The sequence below is a fragment of the Myxocyprinus asiaticus genome, chromosome 16 (assembly GCF_019703515.2).
Source record: "Myxocyprinus asiaticus isolate MX2 ecotype Aquarium Trade chromosome 16, UBuf_Myxa_2, whole genome shotgun sequence".
In the NCBI taxonomy this organism is placed as follows: Eukaryota; Metazoa; Chordata; class Actinopteri; order Cypriniformes; family Catostomidae; genus Myxocyprinus; species Myxocyprinus asiaticus.
This window is the reverse complement of record NC_059359.1, coordinates 23,499,657-23,520,951: the sequence shown is the minus strand read 5'-3', so window position 1 is coordinate 23,520,951 and position 21,295 is coordinate 23,499,657. Positions and strand designations below refer to the sequence as shown.

The following is a 21,295-nucleotide window of genomic DNA, read 5'->3' as shown; positions in this document are numbered from 1 at the left end:
AAAGGTCACTGACTTCACCAGTCTCATTAAGATTAACCAAGATTGTCAGAGCATTCACACATGAGGTAGTGCATCTGCCAAGAGTCATGTCTAAATTATTGTGAAAGTCCATGTTTTAAAGAAATAGCAGGAAGTGCACATTTATCTACAAGTATTTTATAGGTTGGACTTTCAATAGAAATTATTTAAAATATTGAATTTCTTATTAGATGCAAATTAATTTAGGTATATCTATCTGCAGATGAGAGCATTTCACTGCATTAAAAGGCTGTTGTCAACTGCACTTCAAACAACAAACTTCCGTCCTTTAAGTTTTTGTTTTAAATAAAAGCTTCCACCGAAATAAAGGCTTGAGGGTTTACCGGGACTGCATAGTAAGTTAAGAAATTGTTAAAGAAATAAATTACTATTAAATAATAATATGAACAGTTATTACTAATCTTATGTGGGGAAAAATTTAACCACTTTTTTGAAAATAGTTTTCAGACATATTCACCATTTTAGTAGCTGCTGTATACAGTGATTAAAGATACTTATAAGTGGGTCCCATGGGTGGTTTGGTTTCTTGTGCACTGTTCATTATCTCAGTAACGTCATGGGAACTTGCGTTGATTCTCCACCCTTCACGAATAGTTGGTGAGAGCTGGTACACAAGAAGGCAGATGAACGCCTGAGGAACGTGAACAGGTAGGTTTAATACGCACGTTATTATTTATTGCCCAATTTTATCTTGTTTCAGAATTTTCCAACAAGCTTTCAATTGGAATAGGGAATAGATAAAGGTAACTCTCAAAAAGTTAACCTGAGTTCAAAATGTACTCCACTCAAAATACACAATTTTATAGCTGTGCTGAATTGTGTTCCATGTGCAACTATTTAGAATTGTGGAGGAAATTTGAATGTGTCCACAGAAGATTTGTATACTACCTATAATACTAAAGAAAAAACTATGTGTGTTTCTACATTTACATTAAAGTAGATCATTTTTCACCACAGCATCTTATAAAAAGTGCATATATGTTTATTACATATTGCAGTTTCTTCGGTCTTTAGCAAAAGATATTAAAACTTAAAAGTGTCAATACAAGCATGAACAAAAGTGTTAGAAACAAATGTAATTTCTATAAAAGTTTCATATAAAATAATATAGCAATACAATATTTATTATTATTATTATTATTATTTATTATTATTATTGTGTAACTTTTATGTTTTAAAATGTCAATCTTATCCATGGATTATTGAAAAGGTCACTTCAAATAACTGCAAATGGCATACTGTTTTGTTTTGTTTTTTTGGCCCTTTTTGTTTTGCGACTGGTTCTGTTACATATGAATATTGTGTAAAGGTGGAACTACATAAATGTTTCTCTACCACACCCATTCTTATCAGCTAGAATGTTCATTTCTGACAGAAAAGAGCGGGTAACATTATTAAGAGACCACTGTAGATACAGACAGATCCATTCAACTTGTAGTTTTCCCTCCAGTGATGATGGGCAACATATATAAACTCATGTTTGTCATGTGATGTTAGTGTTCCCTTACATTTTATCAAGCATTTGCATTAGTGCGTGTGTGTTTGTGTGTGCGAGGCATATCTTTCTGAAACACACAGCCTTATCACACAACAGGTCAGTCCAGGAGGGCAGGGCAGCTTATGACACCACATACAAACGTATGATCCCTAACTGCAACACAAGTGAAGGGCCATACGGGTGAATGTGAACATACTGCCATTCTGACACATTACTAGAACTGTACCAAATTTGTATTAACTTTTACAGCTGATTCCCTGACATGTAAAGTGGGCACAGAGAAACAGGCTGAACTTTACCACCAGAGGGATAAACAAGACAAGATAAAAGCAAAGAGAGCAGAGGGTTCCAAAGATGTTGCAGTGTCGAGTGAATTTTCTGGATGACACCCATTTTGTATGGGAGCTGGAGGTATAAATTGATCATATTCTCTCTCTCTCTCTCTCTCTCTCTCTTCTATCCTACAAATAGGGCCAAATTCAAGTTTATTTTTATTTTCATTCCACAGAGAAATGCAGTGGGGCAGGAACTCTTCAATAAAGTGTGTGAACACCTCAACCTTTTAGAGAGGGATTTTTGTGGTCTGGTCATGTGGGATTCACCAAGAACCAGGGTATACATTGTTTCATCAATCTGGCATACACATTTTCCATGCTATATAACCTTTCATAAATAATAAAAACTAGTTTAATATAAAAACGAGTATCTCTGCTTATATATATATATATATATATATATATATATATATATATATATATATATATATATATATATATATATATATAAAAGTAGTTAAATAGCAAATGGTCAAGTATTTGTGTGTGTGTGTTAATTCAGGTATGGCTGGACTGTACAAAAGAGATTCAAAAACAGATTAAAGGTATGTGATATTCACATATACATTTTTTTATTGGAAGAAGAAGCTTTGTGCGTGCTTGCATGTTCAGCTTCAGGGATGCTCATCTCTCCCTGTTTGTTTCAGGTTCAGTAGCTGAATTCTTTTTCAATATCAAGTTTTACCCACCTGACCCCGCAGTTCTGGCTGAGGACATCACAAGGTAAAACAAGAGACATGCACACACATATAGTCACACACACAACACCTTGAAGCAGTTCAAGTTCTGTATGGTTGTGAATTGTTGACACAGTGCATCAAAAAGTATTTGGGCACTTAAGTCACACTAAAATACATGAATGTCCTTGCTTTACATAACAAAATATCAAACCAGTGTAATTTATTTGAAAGAAATATAGCTCAAACACACTTTTCAATTACATTTTTTTACAAAAAGTTTGTAAGGTTTAAAATTCATTATTTGTTTAAAACAATATTTACATTTAAATATAAAAATAATTAATACATTCAAAATTAACACTAAAGTATTTTTATACATGTCCATAGATAATTGTTTTGTAGTGCAAACTACGGTAAATTGGTGCATGTTTCTATTTACTTAATAGTCATTTTTGTATTTGATTCTTTCAGATATCTTCTGTGTCTTCAGCTGAGGAATGACATTATGACTGGTCGACTGCCCTGTCCATCAGACATGTTGGCTCTGTTGGGTTCATACACAGTTCAGTCAATACTTAGAGATTATGACCCAAATCTCCACAAGAACAACTATGTCAGTAAGATTGTTCTTGCACCAAATCAGAGTGAAGAGCTAGAAGAGAGAGTGATGGAACTGCATTCCACACACAGGTATCCTACACAAACAGCCCCCACACTCATATGCCCACTAACTCATACACAAACACACCCACTTTTTTAATTTATTTGTGTATTACACAGATATATGATACCTGCACAGGCAGATATGCTTTTCCTTGAGAACGCCAAGACGCTCCCCATGTATGGGGTGGATCTGCATCCTGCCAAAGTATGTGTGATTATCATTTAAATTTCAAAACTTGTGTTTGAATCGGGGTAATTGCAGTTTTGAATTTTTTATTTAGTTTAGTTTTTGTTTATACTCTATTACGGACTGATAGTTTTAGCTTAATTTTTGTTTCTTTTTTCAGTGTTTTATAGTTTGAGTTTGAATCGGGGTAATTGCAGTTTTGAATTTTGAATTGTTTTTATTTCTATTTTATTTTCACTTTGTCTTTTCAATTTAGTTTAGTTTTTGTTTACACTATTGTTGACTTTTAGTTTTAGCTTAATTTTAGTTGTGTTTTTTCTCAGTAATTTATAGTTTGAGTTTGAATGGAGGTAATTGCAGTTTTTAATGTTTAATTTAGTTTCTATTTCTATTTTAATTTCATTTTATCTTTTCTATTTAGTTTAGTTTTTGTTTAGACTCTATTGTGGACTGTTAGTTTTAGCTTAATTTTTGTTTTGTTTTTTTCAGTATTTTATAGTTTGGGTTTAGTTTTAATTTTTCAGTATATTTAGTTTTTGTTTTAGTTTTAGTACTTTAGGGCTGCCAACATTTTTTGAATATTATTTGAATATGTTTAACACTAAACAGACTTTTTAGTACATTTAGTAAGGAGAGTCATGAAAATGTATTTTAATTTAGTTTCTGTTTTTTTGTCAATTGTTACTTTTATTTTTATTTCTGTTAACAGAAATGTTTTAATTTAGTTTTTCTTTGAGTGTTTGTTAAAAACACTGGTAGGAATGTAGTTGGTATTTTTAAACTTTTGTTTCAATGTATTGCATGAACAGTGCACATCTTTAGTACATTGTTTAATGTGTCTACAGGATGTTAGCGGTGCAGAAGTGATGCTCGGTGTGTGTTCTGAGGGACTGAAGGTGTATCAGGATGAGATAAAAATAAACAGTTTTGCATGGCCCAGAGTTCTTAAAATCTCTCACAAACGGAGCACCTTTCTTCTCAAGATGCGCCCTACTGAGGTATCCATGCTCACCAGGACATTAATATGCACATTTTGTTCTTTATAACCCATTTGTTTTGTTTTCTGTATGTGTTAGCATTGGATAATGTATTTCTCTTGCTCTTTTGGAGCATTAACTCTGGAGTTGTGCCCTGATTTAGCAGGATGAGACTGAGGGAGTTGTCCGCTTCAGCTTACCCAACTACCGGGCCTGCAAACAACTGTGGAAATGCTCTGTGGAGCATCATAGTTTCTTCAGGTAAGTTTGTCTGTGTTTTTGGATTGCTGACCATCTTCAACCAGCATAAATTTCCACATCTGTATATTACCATGGCTTACTTAAAAAGCTGCAGCACTTTTTAGTGTCCATGTGACCACAAGAAACACAAGAGGGAGCTCCAGTCAAATGTATACAAATATGGACTTCTGAGAAACATAATTTTTTAGTAGGCCTACTTTCTAGCATGTTTAGTCACTTTAGAAAGTTTCATGTACAACTATAAAGTTTCATATACAACCAATTTTGATAAGACCATACTCCTGAATGTGTTTCTCAGAAACAGACTTCAAGATACAAAAGCCCAAAGGTTCCTGAATTTGGGATCAAGGTTCCATTACCATGGACGCACTCAGTCTGAGTGTCTGGAGGAGAGTGCCAACATCACTCGAGCTCCTCCACAATTTACACGCTTTGCCATCCAGAGAAGAGGTCTGTGTGTGGATATGTGTGCATCATTTATTTATGTATTCATTTATAAATGTGGGTACAAATGATTGACTGTATTTTTTGTATTTCTTTCTTTCTTTCTTTCTTTAAGGAGATGAAGAAATCCTTGAGGTTCTTAAGCAACCAATCCGAACAGAATTAGATGAGTGGTTCTTGGTTCTTGGTTCAGACAAATGGAACATTTCTGCATCTGGTAAAGTCCTGTAGCAAAAATTTCAATGATGTAATCAACAAAACTTTTTGCCTTACAAATAATCTTCTCTCGACTTTTTCTTGAGTCTTGAAGCTATAGTTCTCTACTCCCCTAAATCATATTTTCTGATAAACTGTAAACACCCTGTACAGATGATGTGATGCTGGAAAGCAAAAAGCTGCAGGAGTGGAAGCAGCATGCTGATGATTGGTTTGTCCTCCTTGACAGCAGCCTATGTGAGTCACTTCTAATGCTCCAATGTACATTATCAACCAAATTTGTTGACATAAGGCGAAAAGGAGCAAGTTGTGTTGACATTTTCCATTACATTCCACAAGAAAATTCCCACAAGCCTGATCTAGATAAATATTGTTTTAGTTTCCATTAACACTTGATAGTCTCTGATGGAAAGAGTGATCCCTGCGTTTGTCAGTAATTTTGCCTAATTTTGTCCCAGTTTCACCATTAGGACTCCAGCAGCTCCTTCATACTGAAGAACAGGGAGAAGTGGAGGTTGTGGAGGAGAAAGAGGCAGAGGAGAGTCTCACAGATGAGTTTGTGATAAAACATTCATATAAAGTTCAGGAGGGGCCTGTGGAAGTGGAAGGACAAGTGAGAATGGACATCATTGAGAAAAAGCATACCGATTATGAATTTGAACAGGAAATTGTGGAACCCTTTAAGGAAATGCTAAAAGAGGAAATAATAGAAGTATATGGAGAAAGAACACAGAGGGTAGTAATCACTAAGCAATGGACACAGGAGGTCAACTCTTTTGTGGAATCACAAGATGATGTTCTAGAGAAAACGATAGAGAGAGTGGAGACAGTGGAAAGATGTGTGATGGTGACTGAAGGGCAGAAACTGCTCAATATTGGTTCTGAGGAAACATTCGAGAGATTGGAAATGGTGAAACAGAGACTAGAGGAAGTTGAGGCTATTGGACAGAAACTGCAGGAAGTTGAAGCACTGAGGGCTGGATTACAGGAAGTGGAACATTTGGAGCAAAGGTTGCAGCAAGTTGAGAAGGAGGGGCTTCAACAAGTGGAGACAGCTGATTGGTACATTCTACTAGATCGCAGTCCATCAATGTTCACTATTACCCTCACAGGTATGTTATCTAATCAGCTTTGCAATTTCAAAATTAAGTGAAATACAACATTATGAAGTTCTGCAGGCGATTATACATTACATTGTTTTTCTACCAGCCAAGGAAGAGTTGCAGCAGTTAGACACACCCAAACCAATGGAGTGGGACGATGATTGGTACCTTCTATTGGAGATGCTTCCACGTCCCATAGATATATCACCCCCTCTTCCAGGTATCTATGAAAAACTACTTTAAATAACTTTAAAGGAATGATCCGGGATCAATACAAGTTAAGCTCAATCAACAGCATTTGTGACATAATGTTGATTACCACAAAAAATAATTTCGAATTGCTTCTTTAAGAAAAAGGGGGAAAAAAGCAAAAATTGCTGTTATGGTAAGGCAGTTACAATGGAAGTGAATGGGGCATGTCTGTAAATTCTAAAATACACACTGTTTCAAAAGTATAACCACAAGATGTAAACACTATGCCTGTTAACATGATTTTAGTGTGATAAAATCGCTTACTGACTTTATCTGTGTTAAGTTATATCCAAAACTGGGATTACAGGTGTTTGTTGTTATGACAAAAAAGTTGTAATATTGGATATAACTTAACACAGATAAGGTTAGTAAGCAATTTTATCACACTAAAATCATGTTAACAGGCACTGTGTTTACATCTTGTGGCTATACTTTTGAAACATTGTGTATTTTAGCATTTATGGACTGGCGCCATTCACTTCCTTTGTAATTGCCTTAATGCAGTGGAACTGCAATGTTTGCTATTTTTAAATATAGGAGGAACGTGTCTAAATGTTTTTTTTTTTTTTTTTTTTGTGGAAATCAACATTATGCCACAAATGCTGTTAATTGAGCTTAAAGTGATATTTCACCCCAAAATGAAAATTCTCTCATCATTTACTCACCCTCATGCCATCTAAGATGTGTATTACTTACTTTCTTCTGCTGAATATAAACAAAGATTTTTAGAAGATTATCTCAGCTCTTTAGGTCCATACAATGCAAGTGAATGATGATCAGGCCTTTGAAGCTCCAAAAACCAGATAAAGTAAGCATAAAAGTAATCCATCAGACTCCAATGGTTTAATCAGTGTCTTCTGAAGCGATTAGATGGTTTTGGATGAGAACAGACCAAAATATACCTCCTTTATCACTGCACATCTTGAGAGCAATCTCCTTGGCAATCATGATTTCAAACTCGATTACACTTCCCATAGCTCCATTGAGCGCTCTGTGCATGCCTCAATCACTAGGAAGTGTAATCGAGCTTGAAATCATAATTGTGCCTAGAGACTGCAATGGCAAGATGTGCAGTGAAAAAGGAGGTATATTTTGGTCTGTTCTCACACAAAACCAACTGGATCTCTTCAATAAAACATTGATTAAACCACTGGAGTTGTATGGATTACTTTTATGCTTCCTTTATCTCCTTTTTGGAGCTTTAAAGGTCTGGTCACTATTCACTTGCATTGTATGGACCTAAAGAGCTGAGATATTATTCTAAAACTCTTCATTTGTCTTCTGCAGTAGAAAGAAAGTCATTCACATCTGGTATGGCATGAGGGTGAGTAAATGATGAGAGAATGTTCATTTTCGGGTAAACTATCCCCTTAAGGTTTATGAAACCTGGAGCATTCCTCAGTCATTTGTTATGTATGTCATCTTGGACTTACATTGATACCTAGGGGCCTGGATGGAATAGTTTTCTGTTACAGATGCCATTGTAGTAGTTCATTATTCACATTCATCCAAAAGTAATTTAAGAGTTAAAGTGTCCAAAAACAGGGCAGTTACTGAGAATAGGTGAATAGTATTCATTCATTACACTCCATGTAAAATAAAAAAAGCTTTTATAAGGTTACTGATATGACTGCAATATTCATCTGATGTGAGTGGTCGTGATTTTATTCATATGTTTTAATATTACAATTAATGTCTTTAGGAGTAAAGCTTTTTTAATCAGAAAAAAAAAAATGACTGAGTGCACCTTTAAGTTAGACAGTTATCTTGTTTAGATGTTCAGCTAAGCAAATGTTTTCTCTGATCTCATTTTATTACAAAGCTAGAAAAGTAAACTGATAGCATTGTAACATGCTTCTCAACATGTTTTAGTTCCACTAAAATCTGTGCACCTGCATCCAGATGCTATCAACTCCATGTTTGAAGAAGATCGGGCTGAAGAAGAGAGAAGAGAACCAGAAAGGAAAATACAGCTGGAGCTGCTGCCACCAGAGGAACCAAAAACACAGAGCAGAGAGCAGGTGACTGTTGAGCTGTATGAAGAGAACAGAGAGGGGATGAGAACAATGCAGAAACAACAACTGGAGCAGGTTACAATAGATTATAGGAGACCACAGCCAGGTATCCTTGAGCAGCAAGCAGAACAGCCTCAAAGTGTTGTGGAGGATGACTCATTCATCATTTTGGATGTTTCTCCTAAAGGATCAGGTACACACACTCACACACAAGTACAATCATGCATACTCCTAAATGCACATATCAAAACATGCATCATGCAATGTTTTGTTTCAGTGCCCTTGGCCTATCCACACCTGCGAAGCACAGTTGACCTTCATGAGGAGATCAGAGAGGAGGTGCCTCAGAGCAAAGTAAGAACAGTAGAGGTGCATAAAAAGCAACAGGAGCAGGTTACAGCGATAGAGAGCAGACCAGTTATGCTTGAGAAACCTCAAAGAGATATGGAGGATGACTGGTGCACCATTTTGGATGTTTCTCCCAAAGAATCAGGTATGACTCAGTCATAAGCACAAGCACACACACACACACAAACAAATCAAAAATGCATCATATATTGTGTTTGTTTCAGTGCCCTTAGCTTATCCACACTTGCAAAGCACAACTGTTGAGCTCTATGAGGAGACCAGAGAGAAGAAGCTTCAAAGCAGAGTGAGCACAGAGGAGCAAGTTATTGAGGTGACGACATTGAGCACTAAAGAACAAATATTAGCAGAGAAGAGGATGAGTGTCATACAAAACCCACAGGCCGAGCTTCCAGTGGTGCCCAGGGAAGCTGATGACGACTGGTTTCTGCTTAATGAGCCAGTGCCTTTTGATCAGAGGAGTTTTCAATCAGGTAAACTATATGCAACTCTCCGCAAGCATAATCAGACTTTTTTTTTTTTAGATAAACACTCAAATTCTTCCAACACTGTCATGTTGCACAATTCATGCGATATGTCTGTGATAAAGATCAAACTATTAAAGGGTTAGTTGATCCAAAATTTCTGTCATTTACTCATCCTCATGTCATTCCAAACCCAGATGACTTTCTTTCATCTGTGGAATGCAAAAGGTGACTTTTTTAAGAATTTTCTGGTTGCTCTTTTCCATATAATAAAAGTAAAAGATGTTAAATATCCCGGAATTTCAATATTTTCCCGACACGTTCACACATATAAATCCTTGTTTATAAGCACACTAAGGAGAATCAAATGCATTCTCCTATGAATCATAAGAAATTCCTATTAATTTTAGTTAACTGGTTTATTCGTATGATTTAGTTTGAGATTTTTCACTTTTGTGTTAACAATCCTTTAAACATTAGTCTACTTACTATAAGCTTTAATGTTCTGGAAACCTTTAAAACTGAGTGAATGTATATGTATATTTATTTTATTTCCTTTAGTTTAAATGTACAAATTAAACTTTATATTTTATAAATGCATATTTTTACATTTTAAAACATTTAAATGTTCACTGTGAACTATAAACTCAAGAAAACTGCTTAGGGCCAGAATAAGTAAATAGTATGTTAACCTTTGCAAAAAAAAAAAAAAAATTTTTTTACTCATTTAAATTGAATTAAGTAATCTTTAACAAAATAATAATAAAAAACTAAATAGCTAACATTTTATTTAATTTTGTTTAATTAAACACTTCATTTTGATGGATTGTGTTATGAAATTGAAATGTGTATCTTAAAAATAGTCTAAAATTTTTTTTGAATGTATTGATGTTATTGTTTGACTGAATTATATGTTATATATGCAGTCATTTCCATATCGAACAAGGAGTAAACAATCATAAATAATATGTAAGTAGTCCATACGTTTTGTGTACCAAATCTTCTTTAGCTGTGCAATAGCTTTGGGTGAGAAATAGACTGAAATTTTAGTCACTTTTCCCCTAAAAATCTTTGAACAGCATGAAGTTGAGTAGATAAGAACAGAATGTTCATTTTGGGGTGAAATAAACATTTAATGTTGTGTGTTTAAAGTAAAGGATGTTATACCTTAAAAATAAAGCAGAGAGCTAATACATGACACACACTCCAAGATGGATGTTTTAGTGATTTCTACTGATAACATTTCTCATTTTAGTGTCAGTTACTCCAGAGACTCGTTTAGTCCCTGTGGCTTCTTTGGAGGCTGAAGAAAAGAGAGCTGTGGAGAGAGGGAAAATAGTGGAGATGCAGAAAGAGCAACATAAACTGGTGACAGTGGTAGAGAGCAGATCACAGCCAGATCTTCTGGAGGACATGGCACCACAGCCTCATAGAGACATGGAGGATGCCTGGTTCATCATTTCTGATGTTTCTTCTAAAGAACCAGGTACACACATTCATACACAAGCACAATTATGCACACACACACACACACACACACACTTGAAGACACAAATCCAAATATTCATTATGCATTGTGTTTGTTTCAGTGCCCTTAGTTTATCCATACCTGCAAGAGACATCTGTTGAGCTTTATGAGGAGACCAGAGAGGGGAGAGTTAGAAGAGTGGAGGAAGTGATGACAGTGAGCACTCAAGAACAGACAGTAATAACAGAGAAGATGAGTGTCATACAACAGCCACAGGAGTTTCCAGTGGTGTCCAGGGATATTGATGATGACTGGTTTCAGCTTTTTGACGCAGAACCTTATGATCAGAGGAGTTTTCCATCAGGTACAGCACCAGGTACACCCCAATAGCAGACTTATGATCATGTGAAGGTTTTATGAGCATTTTAGGAGCATCATTTTAATCCTCATGGTCTTTAAGGGGTCTGAGAGACGCCAAGACCATTTTAATTGCTTGAAAAACATAGTTAGCTCTGAAGTATCAGGTTGATTCTTCATGACTATAATTAATCTTATGATAACAACAATCCAACATTGACCCTAAACCGGTACAACCATGCTAGAATGTGTAGTCACATTTCTGAAAAGTGCATGCCTACTATTATACAACAGAAAGCTTCAATAATATCTACTTGGTTTTGTTTTGGTCAGAGGAACACATTAAAATTTTACAATTATTACCATTTTTGATCCGTACATTATTGGGGTTATTGGACTCCAAGCATTAAAACAACAAAGTCAAACTAATGTTTGCATAAAACAAGAACTGACCTACAAAACCTGTGCAAAATATCATTTTTAATCCATTTCCCTAATATCATAACACTGCCTAAGTGGATAACTCTTGTAATGGATCATTAGCGAAGCATTTCTTACAAAAGTGCATTTTAATTTGTTATATGATTTTACATACAAATACTCTCATGAGGTTCTTGTGAAGCAGTCATAAAAACACACAAAGCTCATTGTTTATTGTTCTTATTTCAGATGTTAGAAGCCAAGTCATTGAGGTCCGTGAACTCACCAAAGATCAGAGAGTTCAGAGGATAATGGAGGAGCAGATGAGAGAAAAACAAGTGACAACTGTTGAAAAGAGAGTAATCATTGATGAGCATAGGGAGAGAGCTGACATTATCCAGCAGAAATTTCCTGTTGGCGATCGGGAGTTTCATGATGACTGGTTTGAGCTTCTTAATCCAACACCTTTTGAAAATAGGAGTGTTCTTTCAGGTAACAAGCATCCCTTTTTATATATTATATTAGTATTCACTCTAAAAAGGGCATATTCTAATCAGTAACACTTTTATATGTTGGTGATGGTTTTAGTGGGCACTGAAGAGCGGAGAATTAAAGAGCAGGAGATGAGAATGAAACAGCAAGAGGAGAGAAGAGTGAGAGAGAAAGAAGAGAGGCAAAAAAAGGAGTTGGAGGACAGAAGAGCTCAACCATTTGTTACTGAGCAAAGTGTAGAGCAACCCCAGAGAGAAGTGGAAGACAACTGGTTCATTCTTTTTGATGTTTCACCAAAAGAAACAGGTACACCGAAATATCATGTAGGTTTTTTTTTTTTTAGTTTACTTAAGTGAGAAAGATTACCAAAAAGTAAATGAATGACAAAGAGATAGTGAGCTTCTATACATTTATTTATGTAAAGGAATATTCCAGGTCCAATACAAGTTTAGCTGAATCAACAGCATTTGTGACATAATATTGATTACCACAAAAATAAATTTTGGCTTGTCCTTCCTGCTCTTTAAAAAAAGCAAAAATCTGGGTTACAGTGAGGCACTTACAATGGAAGTGAATGGGGGCCTTTTCTGTGTAAAGTTATAGCCATTTTTTACAGCTTCGCTGCCATGACGATTTAAAGTCAGCAAACCCTATAACGACTGTAAAAAATGGCGATTTAAAGAACTTTACAGCTCACATAATACACAAGTTTTAAAAGAAGAATTAACGTAAGTGCTTTTATAAAATTATAAGGTTCACATTTATACCTTTAAACACTCCAAAAATTGGCCCCATTCACTTTTATTGTAAGTGCCTCACTGTAACCTCGATTTTTGCTTTTTTTAAAGAAAATGATGGATGAGTCGAAATTATCTTTTGTGGTAATCAACATTATGCCACAAATGCTTTCGACTGAGCTTAACTTGTACTGAATGCGGAATTTTCCTTTAACCCTTGTGCGGTGTTCATTTTGTGCTGTCGCATTTTGTGTTCTCGGTCAAAAATGACCGGCCCACTAAGATTGTTTTTAAATCTCTCATATTGCATATATTATCCCAAGATATTGCATAAGATCTTTTTAGCAATTTCTTTTTTATTAATTATGACATAAATGAACATATATTTATATGAAAATTGAAAATATATTTTGTTATTGATAGAAACATTCATTGAACTGAGCTCATACCGGGCTATTGGGGGGCACTCCCTGCGGAAAACAAAAAAATATATATAATAACATAATAAATTAAAAACCACTTGCTTGATCTGAACAAAATAGGTGTCATTTTAAAGATTAGAATCTAGACTTTACAGTGTATATAGCTGATCTTACCAATTCTTAAATAATGCTTTTTTAATTTGCTGACAAATAAGAACTGTTCCTTTCTCATAATTTGCAAATTGCTAAAACCATGAAAAAAAAAAAAAAAATGAAAAAAAAAAGAGATATATCGTTGGAGAGGTCTCAATATGTAGAATGCAATGAGCAAATTTGTTTTACTCAGAGACCAAACTGCGGTGAGTTTTAGTGTATGAAATTCCCACAGACACACATAAATATAATAAACAGGAGAGTCTTTTGGTCATGTTTTTCCTTATTACCTTCTGAAATATACATATAAAAAATTACGTCTCTTATCTCTTATAAATTTTGCCTCTCTTTTTCTCTACACTCTATATAGTTGTTGCAGATGTCATTAAAGTGGACAAGAGAGCAGAGGAAGAGAAGAGGAGAAGAGAAGATGAGAGAAGGAAGCAGATACAAGTGGATGACAGACAGCAAAAAAGACCAGCTATACCAGAGAAAAAAACAGTACAGCTCCAGAGAGAAGTGGAAGATGACTGGTTTACCTTCATGGGAGTTTCCCCTAAAGATTCTGGTATGCACACACTCATAACCAGACATGCACTACTGTACATCAGAAGAGACATCAGAAACACTTGATTATGAGAAATTATATTCTCTGTCTATGTGTTACCATGGCTTCCTAAACATCTCTTTCTTTCTCTTTAGTTCCCACATATCCAGCGGCACCTGTTATTTCCCCAGTGGTCCCGCCCAAAACCCGCCCACAGATCCCAGTTGACCAACCACTGACTTCCACTCCGACAACACAACCTGTGTCCATTACAAAAACAATCTATCAGGAGAGGAAAAAAGACATACCCGACATCACACTGGAGTCTGAGGTTGCAAACTGTAAACTAATAGAAAACTGAAACTGTAAAATACACTAGTCATGTAGGAGCATGTACAGTATGTGGACACATAGAAATAGCAATAAAATCACTAGGCACCTTTCTGTTACACATCTATATCTCAGAAAGTTAAATGGCATACAATATACTGTATATCATAATGAAAATCCCCTAAAACGTCTTTCTCTTAACAGGCTGATGAGTCTGTGCTCTTGAGCGACGTAAGATGCTCATTAATTTCTACTATTGTCATGAATAAACGCACAGACTTATCCAGAGCATATTAATCCATAATCGTTTTGTTTTTCCTAGTCACGGAGATGGACAAAGAGAATTGAAGGAGAGAGCATATATGTTCGTCACAGCATTCTAATGCTGGAGGTATGTGACATTTAAATTGGTTTGTTATAAAAAATCTTTAGTCTCATGTAATACTACTCAATCTTTAATGCATGCTCTCTGTAGGATTTTGATGTGACCCAGGAGGTGATATTGAGGCACCATGCCAGCATTAGTGAACTTAAGCGTGTTTTCATGGAGCCCGTGCCAGATTTTGGACCGACTGAATGGGATAGACGTCTTTCCTCATACTTACCTGCAGAGAAAACCCAGCTCCTACAAACCAAAAGCGAAATACTCATCAGAATGGGCTTAGTGAGTTACATACATATGCACACAATTACAGTTATAATGTGCCAGACAATGTGAAACAGTATCACATACTAGTCCCTTGCAGGAATGGGTTCAACAGCAAACAGTTTTATTTTTCCAGCTTTCAGATTAGCACACTCAAGTTGTGAGAAAGATAATTACAATGACTTTCCAAAAGAAAAGTGTTTAAACTAAAGAGCAAGTCTGTGGACCAATGTTAACTGTAAAATGTTCTTTTTCAGATTGAAGATGATGGAAAAACTCTCTTGTAATGAAGCTCCGCCCACAAACAAAATCCACTATTTAATTTTCTACTCACTTGCATATAGTCACTGATTTTGTGTGTGTGTGTGTGTGTGTGTGTGTGTGTGTGTGCAAATATTTAATGTGAAATGTAATAGACTTAGGACATTTAAGGATGTGAACTTGTGAAGCAACGGAAAGACTTTTATCTTCTTTTATAGAATATAATCCTCTTTTGCGATATTCATCAATCTGATCAAAGTCATTTTATAACATTATAATAACATTTCCGATAGTTATTCAGTTGTACACCGGTAATGACTAACACAACAGTGTACTGATTGACTCCAGACAGCATTGCTTAGATGGTATACCTAAATAACCTAAAAATCTAAATAAAAATCATGGGATTATGTTTAGTTTAGTATAAACTGCTTACATCTAGTCCTTTTAATTTAAACAGAATAAAGCTCTTTTATGCAATGCCAATTAGAAATGTTTATTTGAGAATGAACTTTGAAGCAATGATCCATTTCTATACTAATTTCAGTCATGACAACTCTCAGAATGATTTATTAAATGTTTATTGACAGATATGACAGGTAAATGTCAAGTAAATGTATTTGGTCTTGGCGGACTAGATCTGCTTACACTGCTGCTGAGCAAATACGAGACTTACTACTGCAAAACATACATAGGTATAAAACCTAGTATGCAACCATGGTGCTGCTGCTGCTACACAATGAACACCATGAAATCCACCATAAACAGATCCAGACTTTGGAGATGGGGAGGAGGTGGGAAAGTAAATTGGAATCTCCTTGTGTGCTGCGAAGAGACCAGTTTGCTGCCAAAAAACAAGGTATGACTATATTAAAAAGTTTGACAAAATAGGCCTAATGATTTGATGGGCTGGAGAGAATTGCACTGTGGGAACCTATCAGCTTGCGCCCTGTACAGTTTCCTGAACTTAGATCATATACAGTTACCACAGTTTAACCATTGAGAAGACTTAATTTCTTGTTATTTGCAGCTCAAGTTCAGAAGTACTACTGGATTTCATGAACTGTATTCATATCTGTACAGGCCTGGTAGTTCTGTTGCTTATGAGCATATTTCCAGTGCTGTTGTCCAGATGCTGTTACACAGCTTTCTCAAATGATGGGCTGTGGCACAGAGCCAAATAAATGTAGATGCATGGCAGCACAGCACAGCACAGCACAGCACAGCACATTGTTTTATTAATTGTTTTGCTGTGGAGAATTAGCAAGATTTCTGAGAAAACACTGCTTTCGTTTTGCTTGGCTTATCTATGTGAGGCTTCTCACACTAAAACCAAGTATAGGAATAGTCTGACCGACTTCTAGAAACCAGTCTTGCAAAGTTACTTGCATAACCTTAAACAGTACAATAGGAGTTCCAACCCCAAGACTGCATCCTTTGCAAACCACTTAACTTAAATGGGACGAATGTAGGTGAAATCAACTTTCAAACAGGCTTTCTTTGGAATGTAATACTAGCATACTGCTCACTGCATACTTTACAGTATATACTTTTACTGCCTATTTTTAGGTATGGGAAAGAAGATACAACAATAAATGTTTCAAACAGCAGTATGCTACATTGTTCTCACATGAGCTTTCTACGTTGCATGTTTAATTCAGCAAGTGGTGTCAAGTTATTATCTCAGTATGATTATTTTGCATTTTTGATCCAATTTTATGCTAAACATGTCTTAACGTTTTGTAGTTGATATTATCTCGGAGTTATTTATCATCATTTGGAAATGGAAGGTTCTTTGCAGTATCGGATATAGTATTCCATGCAGTGTCTTCTGGTTACACATTCAGGCAAATGTAGTAGGTTATCCAGGTATTCTATTCATACAGAAAATATGAATACTATGCACGCCATACATGGATAGTAAGAGCAGCATGGTAGGCTATTATTCTGATAACTGCCACTGGTGCTAATGCTAACAATACACATTGGTTCACTGGTTCATATAGTCCTGGAGTGCATTTAGGTAAATGTATTTGGCGTGCTGTCCATAATGGAGGGGCTCAAGCACAGGCTGGCACAGCTTGGACAATCTGACTAAAGCAAGAAATTGAAAGACAATTTTGAAATAATTAGTATAGGTGTTCTGAAATATAAAGGTGGAGGGATGCTGGAAGAATCATCACCAGTGTGAGGGAAGCAGCTGCTTATGCTGGTGCATCTCAATAAATTAGAATGTCGTGGAAAAGTTCATTTATTTCAGTAATTCAACTCAAATTGTGAAACTCGTGTATTAAATAAATTCAATGCACACAGACTGAAGTAGTTTAAGTCTTTGGTTCTTTTAATTGTGATGATTTTGGCTCACATTTAACAAAAACCCACCAATTCACTATCTCAAAAAATTAGAATATGGTGACATGCCAATCAGCTAATCAACTCAAAACACCTGCAAAGGTTTCCTGAGCCTTCAAAATGGTCTCTCAGTTTGGTTCACTAGGCTACACAATCATGGGGAAGACTGCTGATCTGACAGTTGTCCAGAAGACAATCATTGACACCCTTCACAAGGAGGGTAAGCCACAAACATTCATTGCCAAAGAAGCTGGCTGTTCACAGAATGCTGTATCCAAGCATGTTAACAGAAAGTTGAGTGGAAGGAAAAAGTGTGGAAGAAAAAGATGCACAACCAACCGAGAGAACCGCAGCCTTATGATTGTCAAGCAAAATCGATTCAAGAATTTGGGTGAACTTCACAAGGAATGGACTGAGGCTGTGGTCAAGGCATCAAGAGCCACCACACACAGACATGTCAAGGAATTTGGCTACAGTTGTCGTATTCCTCTTGTTAAGCCACTCCTGAACCACAGACAACGTCAGAGGCATCTTACCTGGGCTAAGGAGAAGAAGAACTGGACTGTTGCCCAGTGTTCCAAAGTCCTCTTTTCAGATGAGAGCAAGTTTTGTATTTCATTTGGAAACCAAGGTCCTAGAGTCTGGAGGAAGGGTGGAGAAGCTCATAGCCCAAGTTGTTTGAAGTCCAGTGTTAAGTTTCCACAGTCTGTGATGATTTGGGGTGCAATGTCATCTGCTGGTGTTGGTCCATTGTGTTTTTTGAAAACCAAAGTCACTGCACCCGTTTACCAAGAAATTTTGGAGCACTTCATGCTTCCTTCTGCTGAAAGATGCTGATTTTATTTTCCAGCAGGATTTGGCACCTGCCCACACTGCCAAAAGCACCAAAAGTTGGTTAAATGACCATGGTGTTGGTGTGCTTGACTGGCCAGCAAACTCACCAGATCTGAACCCCATAGAGAATCTATGGGGTATTGTCAAGAGGAAAATGAGAAACAAGAGACCAAAAAATGCAGATGAGCTGAAGGCCACTGTCAAAGAAACCTGGGCTTCCATACCACCTCAGCAGTGCCACAAACTGATCACCTCCATGCCACGCCGAATTGAGGCAGTAATTAAAGCAAAAGGAGCCCCTACCAAGTATTGAGTACATATTACAGTAAATGAACATAATTTCCAGAAGGCCAACAATTCACTATAAATGTTTTTTTTTATTGGTCTTATGATGTATTCTAATTTTTTGAGATAGTGAATTGGTGGGTTTTTGTTAAATGTGAGCCAAAATCATCACAATTAAAAGAACCAAAGACTTAAACTACTTCAGTCTGTGTGCACTGAATTTATTTAATACACGAGTTTCACAATTTGAGTTGAATTACTGAAATAAATGAACTTTTCCACGACATTCTAATTTATTGAGATGCACCTGTATATCCTTGGGATATGATTGGCAGGCCTATATGAACAAGCTCCTCCTGAATTTACATTTGGAACTTCATTTAACTTTTGAAAAAAAAAAGTCTCTAAGTTGCCATGTGGTGGCTAGTAAAGGGAGCTACAGAAGCTTTCCTTATACTGATGTTATTGCATACATTTTTAATCTATGTTCTTAAACTCTGATGCTGGGTACCACACAGCTGTACTTGTTTTTGCAGCAATCGTACTGCTGGCTGTTCCGGATAAACGCACAGTAATCAAATATCCTGAATGTGGCTGACAATGGTTATGTGCTGTGGCTTCTTAAAAACTCATCTTCAAGTCTCTAAACCAAACATGTTGGATGCAGAGCAGTTAAATAAATATTCTGGGTTCAATAAAAGTGAAGCTCAGTCGACAACATTTGTGGCATAATCTTGATTACCACTAAAATGTATTATGACTTGCCCCTTCTTTTCTTTAAAATGAAGTCTTTCTTCTTCTAAAAGAAGAAAGCTTTCTAACCTTTTCTGTGTAAAGTTCTAGCTAATTTTACTACTCCATTGTCAAGATGACGTGATGTCAACAAACCCTAAATCCCTAAAATGACTGTAAAAATGAAAAACTTCATAACTCAAATAATACATGAATTTTAATAGAAGAATTGATTTTATAAAATTATAATTTCACATTTGTGGCTTTAAACCCTCCAACAATTGGCCCCATTCACTTTCATTGTTTTTTTGGTTTTTTTTAAAGAAAATGAGGAATAAGTCCAAATGTATTTTTGTGGTAATCAACATTATGCCACAAATGCTGTCAATTGAGCTTAACTTGTGTTGAACCCGGAATATTCCTTTAAGACAAGAGCAGGGTCCTCGAAAAAGCTGTATGTGTGTGCTTGTGTGTATTTGTTTTTGTTGTCTCATGGGTAGCCACCTTTCATATTTGGTCTGACATTTCCATGAACTATAAAGACCAGCACTACAAACACAATGACACATAGTGTAGTCTCTATTCTTTTTACACTTGTGTGGGTGGGACTGAGTAAAAAATAGGATCAAAGTGTAATGGATTACTTAAAATTCACATGAACAAAAATCTACAGAGCTTAATGTCACTCTCACTCTAATGTAGCTCTCAAGAAATGTCAGATTACAATGTTTATCACTCAAACACCACAACACTGCATAAGTATTTTATATAACAACATGTTAAGTATAATTGCTATTAATTTGCTCTTAACAAAACCGTTTCAGCATGATTAAAAACTCTTTTCAATTAACATTTTTATTGATTCATAGACGTATCACAAAGAAAAAACCACAACATATATACATTGAATCACATTTAACCCCCACTATTTCCCCTCCCCTCCCAATCACCCACCCCACCCTGAACGCCAGCGAACACCCCTGTGTTCACAATAGGAATACACACACACAAAAAACAGAAAAAAAAGAAAACAAAAAAGAAAATATAATAATTATGTATAATTAAAACTAACTACTCTCTCCATCGCCCCTCCCCGAGAGTCTCCCAAAAACACTAAGTAGTTGCCCCACTTCCTATCAAACAAATTCTGAAGCCCCATCCTTCTGCTTGACCCCTCCTCGAAAGCAGCCACCCTCCCCATCTCCGCACACCGCTCCGGGAATGAGGGCGCTCCATCCGACTTCCATCCCCTTAAAATAACCTGTCTACCAATCATAACACTGGTCAGAACCCAATTTTTTATGTGTTTATACTCTAAATTGATGACCGCCCCATCTCCCAAAATACAGAGTTTGGTGCAAAATGAAATTTGAGTGCCCAACACGTCATACACAAAACTCTGGACATTCAACCAAAATTCTTGGATCTTGACACATCCCCAAAAAACATGGGTTGTGTCTCCATCTTCTGATTGGCATCGCCAGCAGGTGGGTGTGTCTTTAAGACCAAGCCTATACAATCTAGAGGGGGTCCAATAGAATCTATGTAAAATCTTGAATTGAATAAAGCGAACCCTTGCATCTCTAGATGCAGACTTGACATTTTTTAGAATCCTAGCCCACACTCCCTCCTCCAATACCAAGTTTAAATCGTTATCCCATAATTTCTTGATAGAAATTAAAGCTCTGAATTAGACTCTGAATTATCAGGGAGTAATACACTGATGCCTCATGACCTTTTCCAAAAGCAGTAATCACCT

The 21,295-nt window shown here is 36.1% G+C and overlaps 1 protein-coding gene across 3 annotated transcripts; it reads left to right on the top strand.

The window, feature by feature from the left end:
• The first annotated feature begins 571 nt into the window (after positions 1 to 571).
• epb41b (erythrocyte membrane protein band 4.1b) lies at positions 572 to 16,870 on the top strand. 3 transcript variants are annotated; one of them, XM_051720331.1, is made up of 27 exons: positions 572 to 687; positions 1,787 to 1,948; positions 2,046 to 2,150; positions 2,375 to 2,417; positions 2,520 to 2,595; positions 3,024 to 3,242; positions 3,333 to 3,420; positions 4,248 to 4,400; positions 4,546 to 4,640; positions 4,939 to 5,090; positions 5,200 to 5,301; positions 5,454 to 5,537; positions 5,759 to 6,412; positions 6,510 to 6,623; positions 8,558 to 8,863; positions 8,948 to 9,163; positions 9,243 to 9,509; positions 10,756 to 10,986; positions 11,090 to 11,344; positions 11,995 to 12,237; positions 12,334 to 12,543; positions 13,920 to 14,117; positions 14,252 to 14,427; positions 14,631 to 14,657; positions 14,749 to 14,817; positions 14,902 to 15,090; positions 15,330 to 16,870. In XM_051720331.1, the coding sequence occupies exons 2-27, from the start codon at positions 1,892 to 1,894 to the stop codon at positions 15,357 to 15,359; spliced, it is 4,359 nt and encodes a 1,452-aa protein (XP_051576291.1). In that variant the 5' UTR covers positions 572 to 687; positions 1,787 to 1,891; the 3' UTR covers positions 15,360 to 16,870. The 3 variants fall into 3 exon arrangements, with proteins under 3 accessions (XP_051576291.1, XP_051576290.1, XP_051576292.1); XM_051720330.1 differs by having other exon boundaries at positions 4,543 to 4,640; XM_051720332.1 differs by having other exon boundaries at positions 4,543 to 4,640; positions 11,090 to 11,332; positions 15,330 to 16,869.
• Positions 16,871 to 21,295: the final 4,425 nt, after the last annotated feature.